The 19,145-nt window shown below is 49.9% G+C and overlaps 2 protein-coding genes across 2 annotated transcripts; both read right to left on the reverse strand.

The window, feature by feature from the left end:
* Positions 1-1,397: 1,397 nt before the first annotated feature.
* On the reverse strand, positions 1,398-2,531 carry LOC306658980 (sperm motility kinase 3A-like; the record flags this gene model as incomplete). Its single annotated transcript, XM_079136242.1, has 1 exon — positions 1,398-2,531. One exon carries the CDS (start codon positions 2,529-2,531, stop codon positions 1,398-1,400), a length of 1,134 nt encoding a protein of 377 aa, XP_078992368.1.
* A 4,918-nt stretch (positions 2,532-7,449) lies between these two features.
* On the reverse strand, positions 7,450-8,880 carry LOC306658982 (sperm motility kinase 3A-like; the record flags this gene model as incomplete). Its single annotated transcript, XM_079136244.1, has 1 exon — positions 7,450-8,880. One exon carries the CDS (start codon positions 8,878-8,880, stop codon positions 7,450-7,452), a length of 1,431 nt encoding a protein of 476 aa, XP_078992370.1.
* Between the last annotated feature and the right edge of the window lie 10,265 nt (positions 8,881-19,145).

Raw genomic sequence — 19,145 nt, forward strand, 5'->3', positions numbered from 1 at the left:
AACTTGTGCAGTTGTGTAATCCATTTTCTCTTACCTTCATGAAAACAGCTGGGGCTTCATCCTTTCCAAAGGCAACAGGTATATTTGACTCTCACTGCACCACTCAGGCCCGCGCCCATTCACCTCACTGTGCAACTCGGGCCCGCTCCTGTTCACGTGGTGGGACGACGAACATCGTGTCTGGGTTACTGGGCCCCTGCCCATGACCTCCTGTCCCCCGGGAACTGGCATGGGCCCGAACGCCCATCCCCACCCGAATGCACGTATGGCAAGCAGGCAAGAGGAGACCATAGGAAGCCGCGGACCAAAGGAGGCCTCAGGGAGAAAGCGGCATTTGTGACCCAAAAGGGAAAAGTGGGCATATTGGCCTTAGGCATGGCACCGGTGGGTCAAGTGCTGCTTGGTGGAAGGGCCTCGGTGTGCAGGGGATGAGCACTCGCATATTGAAATAATGGAGTGAGACCGCCCTTCCTTCTCCCTTACACAGGAGGAGTGAGCCTGCTCCCAGGGGGAAGAGCGACACCTAGGAGCCACAGGGATTATGCCTTTCCATGCCTGTCCCGCACCTGAGCCTATCAGATAGGATTTCTCCAACAGGGGCCAGCCACCCTCTCTGCCCACCTCAGGGAGGGACCTGAAAAGTGGGAGAGTTGTTCCTTTTGGCAAGATGGAACCAGCTAAATGTACGCCATGCCTACCACTGGTTCCAGGGGAGAGTCTCTAGCCAAACCGGGTCAGGGAGGCGAGTCTGCGACCACACTAGGACAAAGGAACTGAGTCCCCCAACGAAAATGGCTAAAGGCGAGTGAGCACCCCAACGAAAATGGCTAAAGGCGAGCGAGCACCCATGTTCACTGCCTGAGACCGAGGACGCCCCCATCTGCGCTGGCTCAAGGGGATCGAGCCTCCAAATGCACTGACCCGGAGAGGGAGCTACAGGATCTTGCCCGGCTGGCCTCGGAATGAGCTGCTGGTGGAGCCCATCCAAGTTCTTGAGGCCCTCCCCGCTCCCCCATTTTCTTCAGCACACTTTTTTGGATCTTCGGAAGATCAATTTTATTACAAAGTTTTCCAGAAACTAATTCATCAAGGAAAGCCTCTTTTCTTCCAGAAATATGGGGGAAAGGCCCGAGACGGGCGGTGCAGGGGACCAGTGTCCCAGGGAGAAACAGTCTGTGGTGTCTCTCGCAGGCGGGGGCAGAGGAGACTCCTGCTGTGCAGGCGGATCCACAGGTGCCTCTGGCGGCACCTGGTGCAGAGAAGCCCGAGCCAGTTCGCACGCGTGGCTCCTGCAGGGGTTTGGAGTCCACGGGACCCAGGCCCAGGCCCTGAGGTCTGGATGCGGAGAGCACAGCGTCCTCCAGCTGCCGGTGGGGTGGGTCGGACGCAGCTCTCCATCACACGGGAGCCACTCTCGCTCTGCCTCTGCCACGTCTCTGCTCTCTGGTCCCAGGAGTCCCTTCTTCGCTGCCACAGGGCTCGCAGCAACACAGCTGGCGGAAGCAGGAGGCCAGCCTCCTGGCCACCCGCTTCCAGGCCCTGGGCTGCCCTGTGGAGGTATCTCTGCGGGAATGGCTGGGCTTCTGGGGCGCAGGGGCAGGTGCAGGGGTCCTCTGGAGCAGCCAGCGGAGGTCGGTGCCAGCCAGGCTGACCCTTCTGAGGTCCTTGTGCCCTGTGTGCTGGGCCTCCTCGGGAAGTCGATGGTCACGGGAGGAGGGGCAGGCGCGAAGGGCAAGCTCGCTGGTGCTCCTCCTCGGGAGGACGGAGCCATGGGAAGGGTGTGCGGGTCGCGCAGGCCTCCCCTTGCACGCGCAGCCCGCCCCCTGGCTCAGCTGGTGCAGAAGGATCAGGTAGGCCGCCGCCGCGTCATCAAACTTGCCCCCAGTCAGAGACACCCAGGCCTCGTACGGGTCGTGACCCAAGTCCAACAGGGCTGCCATTATGGCGGGGTCTGGGCGTTTGGGGGGTGGCTCCCCATCCTGACGGGGGGAAGCCTCCTCACCCTCCCTCAGCCACGGGTGCTGGAGGACTTGCTCTACCGTCGGGCGCCGCGCCGGGTCCAGGCTCAGCATGCTGCGGATGAGGCTGCGTGCTCGGGGCGGAACGCGGTCAGGGACGTGGTACCTTCCCTCCCGGATCCGCCTCACCATCCCGGAGCGCAAGAGCGCCCTGAAGGGGCACCTTCCGGTCAACATATAAAACAGGATGACGCCCAGGCTCCACACGTCCGCTGGGGGGCCCTCGTATTCCCGCCTCAGGAGGATTTCGGGAGCAAGGTAGGCCAGGGTGCCCCAGCACCTGCGCAGCTTCTGCCCAGGCCTGACCCTCAGGCTGAGGCCAAAGTCGATGAGCTTGCAGGTGCCAGCTGCATCCACCACGACGTTGGGCAACTTCAGGTCCAGGTGCACCACGCCCTGGCCGTGGCAGTAGCCCACCGCCCCCGCGATCTGCCGGAACACCCTCCGCGCCTCCTCCGGCCGCATGCCCCGGGAAGGGATGTGCTTGAGCGGGCCCCCCACCGCGTGCTCCATCACCAAGTAGACGTGCTCACGGGTCTCGATCACCTGCAAGAGCTGGATCACGTGGGGGTGCTCCAGCCACCTCATCACTGCTCCCTTCGGAGAGGGAGAGGGCCGCCTTCCCCTTTACCTTCGGCAGCACTTTCACTGCAACCTCTGCCCCGGTGAGGAGATGGCGGGCGACCTGCACCTCCGCACTCCCACCATGCCCGATGGTCCTCAGGACCTCATAGCGGTCCCGGAAGGCCGTCTCTTCGCGGGAGCTGATCCCCCACAGTGCTACACTAGTCTCTCTACTCTGCCTATGCATCCTGAGCAGGAACCCCACCTAGGGATGCCAGCTAAGAACAAAAACAAACAAAACAAAACAAAACAAAACAAACAAAGGAAAAAAACACAAACCCAACAAAACAACAAACCAAAATCAAAAAACCAAACCAAACCAAACCAAAGACCCAAATCAAAAAAACCAACAGCCAAAGACCACAAAAACCAACCGCCAACCACCAAACGCTCTAACTATCTGGGAGTCCGACAGGTCACCACCAAGAGCTTCCTGTACTTAATGGACAAAAACCCAGCCATGGCCACCCGCTTATATACCGGCCGTTTCAGGCTCCCTCACAATGGCTCCTTGTGAGGTCAGAGAAGAAGTGGCCCAGGCACGGGTGGCCAGAACCACCAGGGGTCATCTCACTGGTGGGCCCCAGGGACCCTGCCCACTTCAGAAAAAGAAGAAGAATGAAGTCTGCTGAGCTTTTTGCTTTGGGGTAGTAGAGACCGATGTTTGCCTGTTGAGGAATTAAAGTTCGTACAACGCTTTCATTCGCTTCTCAATTTAAGTTTAGCAACCCGAAATAACTTTTGGCTGTGGAAGACCTCAACATGTCTCTACTCAAGGTACCCCATCATCCCCTTTTCTTCCAACTGCAAATCATTGGTACCAAAAGGATGGTAGCATCTCACTCACGGGGCGACACTGGGCCAAAATGTACACTGCGGAGCATGTGAGAGGGAGGGAGGGCGCATCCGAATTTCCCCATAAAGGACTCAATGAATGTCTGAGTAGACACCCTGCAACCCAAAATGCAGTGGGCTGACACATTCAAAGTGATAAAGGAGAAAAACTGACAGCCAAGAATGCTGGAACCATCCAAAGTGTCCTTCCCATGGGTGGAAAATATGGATGAGACCGGGTCCTGCTTCTGCTACTATACCAAGAGACCTCCCACTGGGTAATACATACTAACAGAACTTAACCTCTCCCAGCTGTGCAGACCGGCAAGCTCAAGGCCAAAGAACGCCACCGCCCTATCCTCACACGATGGAAGGGGCGGGGTGGGGAGGGTTACAACTCATTCTCTCCTGCACCCCCTTTCACCACCCAGGATCCTGCCTACTGAACCCAGGTTCTCCCACGTTTTAGGAAAGCACCCTTCCCCTGAGGTACATCGCCAGCTTTTTGAGAGGAGGTCTCACTGACGTGCTGAGGCTGGGCCAGAGTGTGTGATCCTCTCCCTCAGGGTCCCTGGTTGATGGGCTGCAGGCTGACACGGTTTGCACAGGAGATAGCCCTCCCAAAGATTCTCTGTTAATGCAGGAGGATTCTGAGGTCCAGTGAGTGGCTTGTGAGAGCTGTAACCCAATGAAGACCCTCCTCATATCAATGCAAGTTCCTGGTGGTGACCCAACACAGGCAGAGTGTGACTGGAGGAGCTGTGTGGATCCATGGTCATGCCCTGGAGGGGTGCTTCTGCTCTCTGGCTCCTTTCCCACTCTCTGCTTCCAGCTTTCGTGCAGGGCACAGTTCTCCTCTGCTGGGCCCTTTTTGCTCGGTGTGCCGCCTCACCTTTGGCCCACAGCGATACCGTGGGCCATGTCTGGACCCAGGCTTCTGAAATCATGACCCTGAATCATATTCTCCTTCCTTAGGCTCTTCTTATCAGGTGGTAGATGTACTATCAGTGACTGACAGAGCTAACCAACAGGTACTAGGCACTGAGAACTCCATTACGTGTTGCTCGTGCCCTGAGATCTGTGTGATACTGAATTAAAGGGACGAACTCATTACTCTGGTGGAGGGAATTTCAGGATGGCCCAGCACGTTGTCTCTGGCAGGGATGTTACTGGCGGCTTTGGCCTGGTTTGCCGTGAGAAGGGGGAGCAGTGTTCAAGCCAAAGCAATTTAAAAGCTTGCCGCTGAGCCAGAAAAGAGCACCCATACGTGAGGTTGAGGAAGACAATCTTCTTGAAGGGGTTACAGCCTTTAAAGAGATACTAAGTACTTTGCATGTGCGCGCGCGCAGACACACACTCACACACACACACACACACATACAAAAACACTAGGAAAGATGCCTTGAGGACCTCTCAGCTCTGTGTACACCCACTCCCACTAAGGCCTCCATAGTATGGAGGAGACTATTTTTCCAGAGAGACAGCAGAGGACACTGCGGGCGCAGAGGACGCTTACAGATTGTTTCACCACGCTGAGCTGCACCGACCCTGAGAGGCCACTTCAGCCTTAATTCCAGCCTATGACAGTGAACACACCACGCACACACACGGTACACGGTGACATCGGTGAGGGGGATCAGAATGCAGTTGTGTAGGGGGACTAATGTCTCTGCGTTCCTGAAGTTACACTGCCACAGGTTCACATCAGAGTGGTCTCTCTCTCTCATTAAACGGTCGACCCGCAAGAAACACAAAACATACCCAAGATGAAAGGTAAGGAAATTCTAATATTTCACGACAAAAACCGCCTCCACGGGACAGAAAATGATCACATAAAGACACCAGTGCAACGGAAGCAGCAACCCAGGCAGCTCTCCTTATAAGGACACAAGTCCCACTGACCCGATAGCACCCCTGCCCTCCTCATAATGGGCACGTTGCTCCCACTACTGCCTTATGACCTCATCCTGAGGGACTTTCATCCTCACAATGCCATTTCTCAGAAAAGGGCCTCGTGCCTAGGGGTGGGGATAGGACCTAAACAGAAGATTTGAGGGATGTGATTTTAACACTCCGAAAGTACTCACTATTCCTCCTATTTTTCCTGTTTTCCACTATTTCAATCCGTGGAAAGTGAATTCTGTCACACCCCAATCCTACATCAGCCCATACAACCATAGGATGACTTGGGCCTGCGCTCTGTAGGGACTTTAACATCTGTAGGCACGATGCCCTTTGGCCTGTCAATCCTGGGTTGCATTCACTGTTTTCCTTCGGAGCCACCTTTTTCAGTAGAACAATCGGGTAACACCAGCTTCAGAAAATACATTGTGAATCGTTCCCGGTTCTTCTACTTCCTGGAAACGACTCCATAGAATTGGGATTAGTACTTCTTTAAATGTGCGGTAGAACTCTCCAGAGATATCACGTGTAACCCAAGAACCTTTTGGAAATGTTCAGGTTGAGAACCCAATTTGCTTAGGGGTCACTGGCCTATCTGGCGTCCACATCCTTGTGACTGAGCACGCTTCCTCACAAACTGGTCTACTTCACCGAATTGTAACCCCTGTGTGTTGAAACTTGTGCAGTTGTGTAATCCATTTTCTCTTACCTTCATGAAAACAGCTGGGGCTTCATCCTTTCCAAAGGCAACAGGTATATTTGACTCTCACTGCACCACTCAGGCCCGCGCCCATTCACCTCACTGTGCAACTCGGGCCCGCTCCTGTTCACGTGGTGGGACGACGAACATCGTGTCTGGGTTACTGGGCCCTGCCCATGACCTCCTGTCCCCCGGGAACTGGCATGGGCCCGAACGCCCATCCCCACCCGAATGCACGTATGGCAAGCAGGCAAGAGGAGACCATAGGAAGCCGCGGACCAAAGGAGGCCTCAGGGAGAAAGCGGCATTTGTGACCCAAAAGGGAAAAGTGGGCATATTGGCCTTAGGCATGGCACCGGTGGGTCAAGTGCTGCTTGGTGGAAGGGCCTCGGTGTGCAGGGGATGAGCACTCGCATATTGAAATAATGGAGTGAGACCGCCCTTCCTTCTCCCTTACACAGGAGGAGTGAGCCTGCTCCCAGGGGGAAGAGCGACACCTAGGAGCCACAGGGATTATGCCTTTCCATGCCTGTCCCGCACCTGAGCCTATCAGATAGGATTTCTCCAACAGGGGCCAGCCACCCTCTCTGCCCACCTCAGGGAGGGACCTGAAAAGTGGGAGAGTTGTTCCTTTTGGCAAGATGGAACCAGCTAAATGTACGCCATGCCTACCACTGGTTCCAGGGGAGAGTCTCTAGCCAAACCGGGTCAGGGAGGCGAGTCTGCGACCACACTAGGACAAAGGAACTGAGTCCCCCAACGAAAATGGCTAAAGGCGAGTGAGCACCCCAACGAAAATGGCTAAAGGCGAGCGAGCACCCATGTTCACTGCCTGAGACCGAGGACGCCCCCATCTGCGCTGGCTCAAGGGGATCGAGCCTCCAAATGCACTGACCCGGAGAGGGAGCTACAGGATCTTGCCCGGCTGGCCTCGGAATGAGCTGCTGGTGGAGCCCATCCAAGTTCTTGAGGCCCTCCCCGCTCCCCCATTTTCTTCAGCACACTTTTTTGGATCTTCGGAAGATCAATTTTATTACAAAGTTTTCCAGAAACAAATTCATCAAGGAAAGCCTCTTTTCTTCCAGAAATATGGGGGAAAGGCCCGAGACGGGCGGTGCAGGGGACCAGTGTCCCAGGGAGAAACAGTCTGTGGTGTCTCTCGCAGGCGGGGGCAGAGGAGACTCCTGCTGTGCAGGCGGATCCACAGGTGCCTCTGGCGGCACCTGGTGCAGAGAAGCCCGAGCCAGTTCGCACGCGTGGCTCCTGCAGGGGTTTGGAGTCCACGGGACCCAGGCCCAGGCCCTGAGGTCTGGATGCGGAGAGCACAGCGTCCTCCAGCTGCCGGTGGGGTGGGTCTGACGCGGCTCTCCATCACACGGGAGCCACTCTCGCTCTGCCTCTGCCACGTCTCTGCTCTCTGGTCCCAGGAGTCCCTTCTTCGCTGCCACAGGGCTCGCAGCAACACAGCTGGCGGAAGCAGGAGGCCAGCCTCCTGGCCACCCGCTTCCAGGCCCTGGGCTGCCCTGTGGAGGTATCTCTGCGGGAATGGCTGGGCTTCTGGGGCGCAGGGGCAGGTGCAGGGGTCCTCTGGAGCAGCCAGCGGAGGTCGGTGCCAGCCAGGCTGACCCTTCTGAGGTCCTTGTGCCCTGTGTGCTGGGCCTCCTCGGGAAGTCGATGGTCACGGGAGGAGGGGCAGGCGCGAAGGGCAAGCTCGCTGGTGCTCCTCCTCGGGAGGACGGAGCCATGGGAAGGGTGTGCGGGTCGCGCAGGCCTCCCCTTGCACGCGCAGCCCGCCCCCTGGCTCAGCTGGTGCCGAAGGATCAGGTAGGCCGGCGCCGCGTCATCAAACTTGCCCCCAGTCAGAGACACCCAGGCCTCGTACGGGTCGTGACCCAAGTCCAACAGGGCTGCCATTATGGCGGGGTCTGGGCGTTTGGGGGGTGGCTCCCCATCCTGACGGGGGGAAGCCTCCTCACCCTCCCTCAGCCACGGGTGCTGGAGGACTTGCTCTACCGTCGGGCGCCGCCCCGGGTCCAGGCTCAGCATGCTGCGGATGAGGCTGCGTGCTCGGGGCGGAACGCGGTCAGGGACGTGGTACCTTCCCTCCCGGATCCGCCTCACCATCCCGGAGCGCAAGAGCGCCCTGAAGGGGCACCTTCCGGTCAACATATAAAACAGGATGACGCCCAGGCTCCACACGTCCGCTGGGGGGCCCTCGTATTCCCGCCTCAGGAGGATTTCGGGAGCAAGGTAGGCCAGGGTGCCCCAGCACCTGCGCAGCTTCTGCCCAGGCCTGACCCTCAGGCTGAGGCCAAAGTCGATGAGCTTGCAGGTGCCAGCCGCATCCACCACGACGTTGGGCAACTTCAGGTCCAGGTGCACCACGCCCTGGCCGTGGCAGTAGCCCACCGCCCCCGCGATCTGCCGGAACACCCTCCGCGCCTCCTCCGGCCGCATGCCCCGGGAAGGGATGTGCTTGAGCGGGCCCCCCACCGCGTGCTCCATCACCAAGTAGACGTGCTCACGGGTCTCGATCACCTGGAAGAGCTGGATCACGTGGGGGTGCTCCAGCCACCTCATCACGCTCCCTTCGGAGAGGGAGAGGGCCGCCTTCCCCTTTACCTTCGGCAGCACTTTCACTGCAACCTCTGCCCCGGTGAGGAGATGGCGGGCGACCTGCACCTCCGCACTCCCACCATGCCCGATGGTCCTCAGGACCTCATAGCGGTCCCGGAAGGCCGTCTCTTCGCGGGAGCTGATCCCCCACAGTGCTACACTAGTCTCTCTACTCTGCCTATGCATCCTGAGCAGGAACCCCACCTAGGGATGCTAGCTAAGAACAAAAACAAACAAAACAAAACAAAACAAAACAAACAAAGGAAAAAACACAAACCCAACAAAACAACAAACCAAAATCAAAAAACCAAACCAAACCAAACCAAAGACCCAAATCAAAAAAACCAACAGCCAAAGACCACAAAAACCAACCGCCAACCACCAAACGCTCTAACTATCTGGGAGTCCGACAGGTCACCACCAAGAGCTTCCTGTACTTAATGGACAAAAACCCAGCCATGGCCACCCGCTTATATACCGGCCGTTTCAGGCTCCCTCACAATGGCTCCTTGTGAGGTCAGAGAAGAAGTGGCCCAGGCACGGGTGGCCAGAACCACCAGGGGTCATCTCACTGGTGGGCCCCAGGGACCCTGCCCGCTTCAGAAAAAGAAGAAGAATGAAGTCTGCTGAGCTTTTTGCTTTGGGGTAGTAGAGACCGATGTTTGCCTGTTGAGGAATTAAAGTTCGTACAACGCTTTCATTCGCTTCTCAATTTAAGTTTAGCAACCCGAAATAACTTTTGGCTGTGGAAGACCTCAACATGTCTCTACTCAAGGTACCCCATCATCCCCTTTTCTTCCAACTGCAAATCATTGGTACCAAAAGGATGGTAGCATCTCACTCACGGGGCGACACTGGGCCAAAATGTACACTGCGGAGCATGTGAGAGGGAGGGAGGGCGCATCCGAATTTCCCCATAAAGGACTCAATGAATGTCTGAGTAGACACCCTGCAACCCAAAATGCAGTGGGCTGACACATTCAAAGTGATAAAGGAGAAAAACTGACAGCCAAGAATGCTGGAACCATCCAAAGTGTCCTTCCCATGGGTGGAAAATATGGATGAGACCGGGTCCTGCTCCTGCTACTATACCAAGAGACCTCCCACTGGGTAATACATAGTAACAGAACTTAACCTCTCCCAGCTGTGCAGACCGGCAAGCTCAAGGCCAAAGAACGCCACCGCCGTATCCTCACACAATGGAAGGTGCGGGGGGGGGGGAGGGTTAGAACTCATTCTCTCCTGCACCCCCTTTTACCACCCAGGATCCTGCCTACTGAACCCAGGTTCTCCCACGTTTTAGGAAAGCACCCTTCCCCTGAGGTACATCGCCAGCTTTTTGAGAGGAGGTCTCACTGACGTGCTGAGGCTGGGCCAGAGTGTGTGATCCTCTCCCTCAGGGTCCCTGGTTGATGGGCTGGCAGGCTGACACGGTTTGCACAGGAGATATTCCTCCCAAAGATTCTCTGTTAATGCAGGAGGATTCTGAGGTCCAGTGAGTGGCTTGTGAGAGCTGTAACCCAATGAAGACCCTCCTCATATCAATGCAAGTTCCTGGTGGTGACCCAACACAGGCAGAGTGTGACTGGAGGAGCTGTGTGGATCCATGGTCATGCCCTGGAGGGGTGCCTCTGCTCTCTGGCTCCTTTCCCACTCTCTGCTTCCAGCTTTCGTGCAGGGAACAGTTCTCCTCTACTGGGCCCCTTTTGCACGGTGTGCCGCCTCACCTTTGGCCCACAGCAATACCGTGGGCCATGTCTGGACCCAGGCTTCTGAAATCATGGCCCTGAAACATATTCTCCTTCCTTAGGCTCTTCTTATCAGGTGGTGGGTGTACTATCAGTGACTGACAAATCTAACCAACAGGTACTAGGCACTGAGAACTCCATTACGTGTTGCTCGTGCCCTGAGATCTGTGTGCTACTGAATTAAAGGGACGAACTCATTACTCTGGTGGAGGGAATTTCAGGATGGCCCAGCACGTTGTCTCTGGCAGGGATGTTACTGGCGGCTTTGGCCTGGTTTGCCGTCAGAAGGGGGAGCAGTGTTCAAGCCAAAGCAATTTAAAAGCTTGCAGCTGAGCCAGAAAAGAGCACGCATACGTGAGGTTGAGGAAGACAATCTTCTTGAAGGGGTTACAGCCTTTAAAGAGATACTAAGTACTTTGCATGTGCGCGCGCGCAGACACACACTCACACACACACACACACACACATACAAAAACACTAGGAAAGATGCCTTGAGGACCTCTCAGCTCTGTGTACACCCACTCCCACTAAGGCCTCCATAGTATGGAGGAGACTATTTTTCCAGAGAGACAGCAGAGGACACTGCGGGCGCAGAGGACGCTTACAGATTGTTTCACCACGCTGAGCTGCACCGACCCTGAGAGGCCACTTCAGCCTTAATTCCAGCCTATGACAGTGAACACACCACACACACACACGGTACACCGTGATATCGGTGAGGGGGATCAGAATGCAGTTGTGTAGGGGGACTAATGTCTCTGCGTTCCTGAAGTTACACTGCCACAGGTTCACATCAGAGTGGTGGTTCTCTCTCTCATTAAACGGTCGACCCGCAAGAAACACAAAACATACCCAAGATGAAAGGTAAGGAAATTCTAATATTTCACGACAAAAACTGCCTCCACGGGACAGAAAATGATCACATAAAGACACCAGCGCAACGGAAGCAGCAACCCAGGCAGCTCTCCTTATAAGGACACAAGTCCCACTGACCCGATAGCACCCCTGCCCTCCTCATAATGGGCACGTTGCTCCCACTACTGCCTTATGACCTCATCCTGAGGGACTTTCATCCTCACAATGCCATTTCTCAGAAAAGGGCCTCGTGCCTAGGGGTGGGGATAGGACCTAAACAGAAGATTTGAGGGATGTGATTTTAACACTCAGAAAGTACTCACTATTCGTCCTATTTTTCCTGTTTTCCATTATTTCAATCCGTGGAAAGTGTATTCTGTCACACCACAATCCTACATCAGCCCACACAACCATAGGATGACTTGGGCCTGCGCCCTCTAGGGACTTTAACATCTATAGTCACGATGCCCTTTGGCCTGTCAATCCTGGGTTGCGTTCACTGTTTTCCTTCGGAGCCACCTTTTTCAGTAGAACAATCGTGTAACACCAGCTTCAGAAAATACATTGTGAATCGTTCCCGGTTCTTCTACTTCCTGGAAACGACTCCATAGAATTGGGATTAGTACTTCTTTAAATGTGCGGTAGAACTCTCCAGAGATATCACGTGTAACCCAAGAACCTTTTGGAAATATTCAGGTTGAGAACCCAATTTGCTTAGGGGTCAATGGCCTATCTGGTGTCCACATCCTTGTGACTGAGCACGCTTCCTCACAAACTGGTCTACTTCACCGAATTGTAACCCCTGTGTGTTGAAACTTGTGCAGTTGTGTAATCCATTTTCTCTTACTCCCATGAAAACAGCTGGGGCTTCATCCTTTCCAAAGGCAACAGGTATATTTGACTCTCACTGCACCACTCAGGCCCGCGCCCATTCACCTCACTGGGCAACTCGGGCCCGCTCCTGTTCACGTGGTGGGACGACGAACATCGTGTCTGGGATACTGGGCCCCTGCCCATGACCTCCTGTCCGCCGGGAACTGGCATGGGCCCGAACGCCCATCCCCACCCGAATGCACGTATGGCAAGCAGGCAAGAGGAGACCATAGGAAGCCGCGGACCAAAGGAGGCCTCAGGGAGAAAGCGGCATTTGTGACCCAAAAGGGAAAAGTGGGCATATTGGCCTTAGGCATGGCACCGGTGGGTCAAGTGCTGCTTGGTGGAAGGGCCTCGGTGTGCAGGGGATGAGCACTCGCATATTGAAATAATGGAGTGAGACCGCCCTTCCTTCTCCCTTACACAGGAGGAGTGAGCCTGCTCCCAGGGGGAAGAGCGACACCTAGGAGCCACAGGGATTATGCCTTTCCATGCCTGTCCCGCACCTGAGCCTATCAGATAGGATTTCTCCAACAGGGGCCAGCCACCCTCTCTGCCCACCTCAGGGAGGGACCTGAAAAGTGGGAGAGTTGTTCCTTTTGGCAAGATGGAACCAGCTAAATGTACGCCATGCCTACCACTGGTTCCAGGGGAGAGTCTCTAGCCAAACCGGGTCAGGGAGGCGAGTCTGCGACCACACTAGGACAAAGGAACTGAGTCCCCCAACGAAAATGGCTAAAGGCGAGTGAGCACCCATGTTCATTGCCTGAGACCAAGGACGCCCCCATCTGCGCTGGCTCAAGGGGATCGAGCCTCCAAATGCACTGACCCGGAGAGGGAGCTACAGGATCTTGCCCGGCTGGCCTCGGAATGAGCTGCTGGTGGAGCCCATCCAAGTTCTTGAGGCCCTCCCCGCTCCCCCATTTTCTTAAGCCACTTTTTTGAATCTTCGGAAGATCAATTTTATTACAAAGTTTTCCAGAAACAAATTCATCAAGGAAAGCCTCTTTTCTTCCAGAAATATGGGGGAAAGGCCCGAGACGGGCGGTGCAGGGGACCAGTGTCCCAGGGAGAAACAGTCTGTGGTGTCTCTCGCAGGCGGGGGCAGAGGAGACTCCTGCTGTGTAGGCGGATCCACAGGTGCCTCTGGACAACAAATATATGAAAAAATGTTCAACATCTCTAGCAATCAAGGCAATGCAATCAAGATTGCATGAGTGTTCATTTCATTCCATTCAGAATGGCAATTATCCAAAAACACAAATAATTATAAGTATTGATGAGGATGTGGGGGAAAAAGGTACACTCATCCATTGTTGACAGGACTGCAAATTAGTACATCCACTCTGGAAAGCATTATGGAGTTTTCTCAAAGACCTAGAAATGGAACCAGCTATCGTACTCCTCCATATATATCCAATTTAAATATTGGCCTGCTATAGTGACACAGCCATATCAATGTTTTTAGCAGTAGAATTCATTATAGCCAAGAGACGAAGACTATCTAGATATCCTTCCAGAAATGGATAAAGAAAATGTGTACACAATGGAATATTACTCAGCCATAATGAATGAAATTTTGGACTTTGTATTAAATGGATGGAATTGGAGACTATCATGTTATGTGAAAGAATCAATCCCCAAAAGTCAGAGGTCAAATATTCTGTCTGATTTGTGGAAGTCAATCCAAACTATGGTGGGGGAAATATAAATGGAAAATGGAGGGTATTCCATGAAATTAGAATGAAGACCAGTGGAATAGATGAAGGGGACTGAGAGGAATAGAGAAGAGATAGGGTAAGGGAAGAGCAGCAGAATTTGTCTGACCTAACTTTCTTATATGCATAAATGAATATATCACTGTGAATCTCACCATCATGTATATTCACAAGACACACTGAAAGAAAAAAGTAAGTATAAAGCAAAAAGATCATAGGAAGGGAACAAGGGTAAGGAGAAGGAGAGAAGTATAGGAAATACTGAGGACTAATGAGAGCAAATTATCAAGAATTTTAGATGAATATTCATCACTAAGCTGATAGTGGAAACTGTACAGGAGGATTTTCTTTAACTTGTTTCTCTGTCAATTAAAGTGGAAAAATGTGTCAAGCAAAATATTAAAAATTGGCTTGGTTAACGAGAGACTATCAATGATGACAATAGCCATGTATTAGCAAGCAGGGTTTAGTCATTATAATATTGTTTTCAGCATGTGATTTTTACTGAGTGATTATTTACTAGTCAGAGGTACATGTGTTCTGATTTCTGTTCTTAATATGTATCGCATTAGAGACTGTATTATTACTAGCAATTCTGAAAAAGGGAAACTTAAGCTTCAAAAGAGCAAGCTGTCAATTTTGTTCAATGCTATATACCTGTCAGAGTCATGTAATTCCTTCCTCATATTTAAATAACATACTCAATTCATTCTGTCTAGAAAATAAAAACTCCAAAATCTTCACTCAGTAATATCCACTGCCAGCTATTCTATTCTAGATATTTCTCTATTCATGCATTCAGATAAAAGACTATATAAATGAACAAATAACAATAACATCTTAATTTGAATTATGTCAGATATGGTATTTAATAAAAAAAAATCAAATTTACTTTTTCTTTAATGTGACCCACAAAGAAACTGAAACAATTATAATTGCTCAACTTCAATTAAATAGTTCCTCATGCAATATTAGATCTTGAAGGATATATTTAAAAATCATAAATGAGAGTTAGGACTTTACTCTTATTTTATGATTCCTGCTAGTGTGCCCAAGGGTTCATCCCTCTTTTATCATGAAATTTCCCTTAAATGGCCTGGACTGCTTCAGTCAAGTGGTATTTGGAAGCAGATTTTCATAATCTTATATCCGCAGACTTTCCAAAAATCTGTGGATGGAAATCCACAGATGGGGTTTATGTCTGTGAATACACAAAATTACATTTTTCCCTAGCCATTAAGTGCTATTTAGAATTTCCCTTAATTATGAACTTAGTCAAAAATCATGGTAGCGCTACCACCATGTGTGAGACTGTCACTAAGAGAACTAATTCATATTTCCATAATATTGTTCTTTCATTTCTTAAAAACAATGCTTCATACTCATTAGTGCTTCATTAATCAAGAAACACATTTCTTCAGTAAAAACTCATTTTATATGCTTTTACAACTATATTCAATATAATCGTTTTCCCTTATAAACTTATACATTTATTTGATGAATTTTAAAACATTGCAAAAAGGTATTCACAGGCTTCAGCAGCCTGCAAAGGGGTTAAAATTATCAAAAAGGTTAAGAATCTCTGTTTTGAATGTTTTTATCAGTACCAGCCACCAATTCTCTTTACCTGGATTATAAAGAACAGGTTAGATTCCCTCTTGTTCTGGTAGAAACTGATTAAGAGAAAAGGCACAACAGTCACAATCCCCTAACAAATTCAGAGCTCATCATTTCCAAGGATACAGCTTCTTTATTTTCAGTAAAATAAAATCGCATTCCACAGATGCCAGAACCCGTATCACTAGCTTACAGATGGGTTTCCTGCCAGTCAACAAATGAGGTTGCCAGGACTCCTGCTCTGACATTCTGATAAGGTTGTAGTTATGCTTCAAAATAATGACATTCTTAAGGGAAATGATTGTTTCACCATGGCCTTCTGACACTGTCCATATGCAATGAAGTAGTTAAGTCAATCAGATCAAAATCACAGGGTCATTCTACTTTACTTCAGTCAATAACAAGACCACTTACCACCTGCCATTTGTATCTTACGATAGTGGTTTTTTTTTTTTTTTTTTTTTGGAGTCGGGGGATACTGGGGATTGAACTCAGGGGCACTAGGCCACTGAGCCACATCCCCAGCCCTATTTTGTATTTTATTTAGAGACAGGGTCTCACTGAATTGCTTAGCACCTCACTTTTGCCCAGGCTGGCTTTGTACTCACGATCCTCCTGCCTTGGCCTCCCAGACTGCTGGGATTGTAGGCTTGCACCACTGCACCCAGCTGTTTTCAATTGCAAAACTCAACTTGTATTTTAATGCAGTGCAAAAACATGACCATAATAAATAGCAAAATCACCACCTACTCTTGTTATACTGTGAGAACATGGAAAAAATAGAAAATATAATCTTTAACATTAAAATATTATATTGTCCTTTAAAAGAGTTCAGGTTTTGGTTCTAAATCAGGTTGCACACAGTCTGACATCTCTCTCACCATATCAATTGGCTTCAGCTGGCAATATTTCATTAAATCCAAAGAAAAAATCATTTTAAAGAAAATAATTTCATATATACGTGTGTGTGTGTGTGTATGTGTGTGTGTGTGAGTGTATGTCTGTGTGTATAATTAGTAATCAAAGACTAGTAGAGTGCCTAAAGAATTTTTTGTAGGCACAAAAATTCACTTTAACTCAGTGAGTGTTTTACTCAAGGAAAGAGGGAAAAAGCATCTATTCATGTGCCCTAGTTTCCAAAATTTTTTATTCCTCAAATTACTGGTATTTATTGCTGGGTTTCCTTTGAACAAACATAGATGGGCTACTACCAGCAAGATTCTCAAACTTGGGAGCCAAGGGAAAGAAGGGAGGAAAACTCCAGAAATGGGATTCAGACTGTTCTCTACATCCTGCTCTGCTAAGTATACAGACTGTTCATACAATATTAGTTCTTTTACTTGTACACTGGAAGGTACTGCCTTATGCAAAAGGTTTCCATGAGTATTAATTCAAAGAACACACAAGTAAAATATCTGGCAGAGTAGCTGTCCAACAAATATTAATTCTATTATCACTTCACCCTTTAGATGACATCTTGAGGCATTTTACAGCAGTGTTCAATGAAACATCCACTTTAGTCAATCTCCTTAAGTAAAAGATCACAAAATAAAACACTCCCAGACCCCAGAAAAGTGAAAAACAGGACAATGGAATGATGAAATGAAGAACACATCCCAGTTACTTTCCCACAAATCCTTATCACTAAATAACCCAGTAAAGGTCAAAAAGGCAACATTCAGTCTGCTTGGCAAACCAGCTATGGAGGATAAGAGATGCTCAGGGGAAAACGTCTTGGACAGTCATGGAGGTTTCCTCATTGATATGGAAGGCTACTGCAAGGTCTTAAAAATCACATGACCCAATGCTGGTCTATTGGTATTGTCATTCTTATCTGTATTTTTAATTATTGAACTAACTCAAGTCCAGATGTTAATGAATTTGTGTGGGGTTCACACAATGTATAGTGCATTGACCCTAGAACAAAGTCCTGCTTCTGTGAGCAATATGACCTTTTTAATTTTGTGATGGGGTTCTGCATGAGAGAAAACAACAGTAAAAAGTGAGATACAGGCTTTCTCTAGGTACTTGTCCCCTTCCGAGAGACATGAATATCTCTCATTATCACCACAGGATAGCAAAACAAAGAGAAAAACTCTCTTTAGCGAATATTTTCTTTATATTTTTTAACTAGAATATGAAGTTTTTTGTTATATTTCTGCCTAAAAAATGTGTATATGACAGTTTAGGTTCTTACTCATTTTTATCTTCTTTCTTGTGAGGTGGGAGAAATATAAATCATGTGTCCAGTCATTTATAACTATTAATGCCACCTAACTAGGGAGTTTAGGTATATGAAAAGGTTAAATGAACTTGATTCATCTACTCTCCCTGATTGCCATTTGGGGAATACTGAGTTCCTATAGTATGGTAAAATTTAAGCAACATTTCTCAGATAAGCCTGGGCCATTTTCCTGTGCTGAGTGATGAGACTTAAGTTATGTGCCCCTCCTGTGATCTGTAAGTATCTGCCTGGATTCGTGGAAGATGGGAACCAAAGACTGGTGCATATAGACTTCATTAAGGCACACACAGCAGTAGACTTGGTAAGGTTACAGGTTTCTGCTCAGCTAAGAGTACTCACAATTGACAATGTGTGGGGAAAAGGAGCCCATGGAAAGGGAAATGACTGAGTCAGCTCTCTCTCTCTCTATATATATATATTTTTTTTTAAATATATATATATTTATATATGTGTGTGTGTGTATATATTATATATATTCTCTTTTAGGTACTAAGATATTCAGCAGTGAGGCTAAGAATAGATCAGGAGATATGGGAGACTGGCTTGCCAAATTAGATGCAGGCATAAACCTGATAGTTGGAGATATAAAGCAGATTATTCTCAGTGTTGTGTGTGAGAGCCACCAACTAATAAACCAACTTGGTACATCCACAAGTAAGAATTAATTGTAAAGTAGGAACTACCAGAGGAAATCTGATACCAGAAGTCAATAGAGATTCCTAGCATCAAGCCTGGCATCAAGTCTCCAGGCACTGGCTGTTCTCAAAGTCAGTTGTTGAGTAGTTTAATAGTTCTGAGGACTCCACCAACTTTGGAGGAGTAACCTAGCTAGCAGATGCAAAAATAAAGGCTGTGATCTGGCACTGTAGGCATCAAGTGGCAAGGACCCAACTTGGAAGGTTAAACTTAATCACATATCAATACAGAAACCTAGTCACAAACTGTACAAATGTATCCAGAGACTTTGGTTCAATGAACACAGAGCTTTCCAAGATTCATGCAGGCAAACTGGTTCCAGGATTGCAGCTGTTAAATCATTCCAGCCCCTTTACCATTTACATAGATCCAACATTTTTACAAAGACTTTATAGTACCAAAGATGGCGGGCATGGCTCATTGTTCACCAAAGATTCTGATTCCCCCATTCATAGTACATAGCTGCTGCCAACAGCAGATACCAAGCCAAGGATTGTATCACTTAGTCATCTTGTCTTAAGTTGTATCATGTGCATGGCTCCCACTCCATGGAAGGATGAATGTCACTTCCAGCCAGGTACCCTAAGAAGCAACTGTGCCTTGTCCATCCTCTCATTCTCCATTTCGCAGCTGAATGAAGACAAATGTGCAAACCTAGGGGAAAGTTGAGTCACACAATGTGGGAAAACTAGGCACCTA

Source organism: Sciurus vulgaris, assembly GCF_902686455.1.
Source record: "Sciurus vulgaris genome assembly, chromosome: 4".
Taxonomy (NCBI): Eukaryota; Metazoa; Chordata; class Mammalia; order Rodentia; family Sciuridae; genus Sciurus; species Sciurus vulgaris.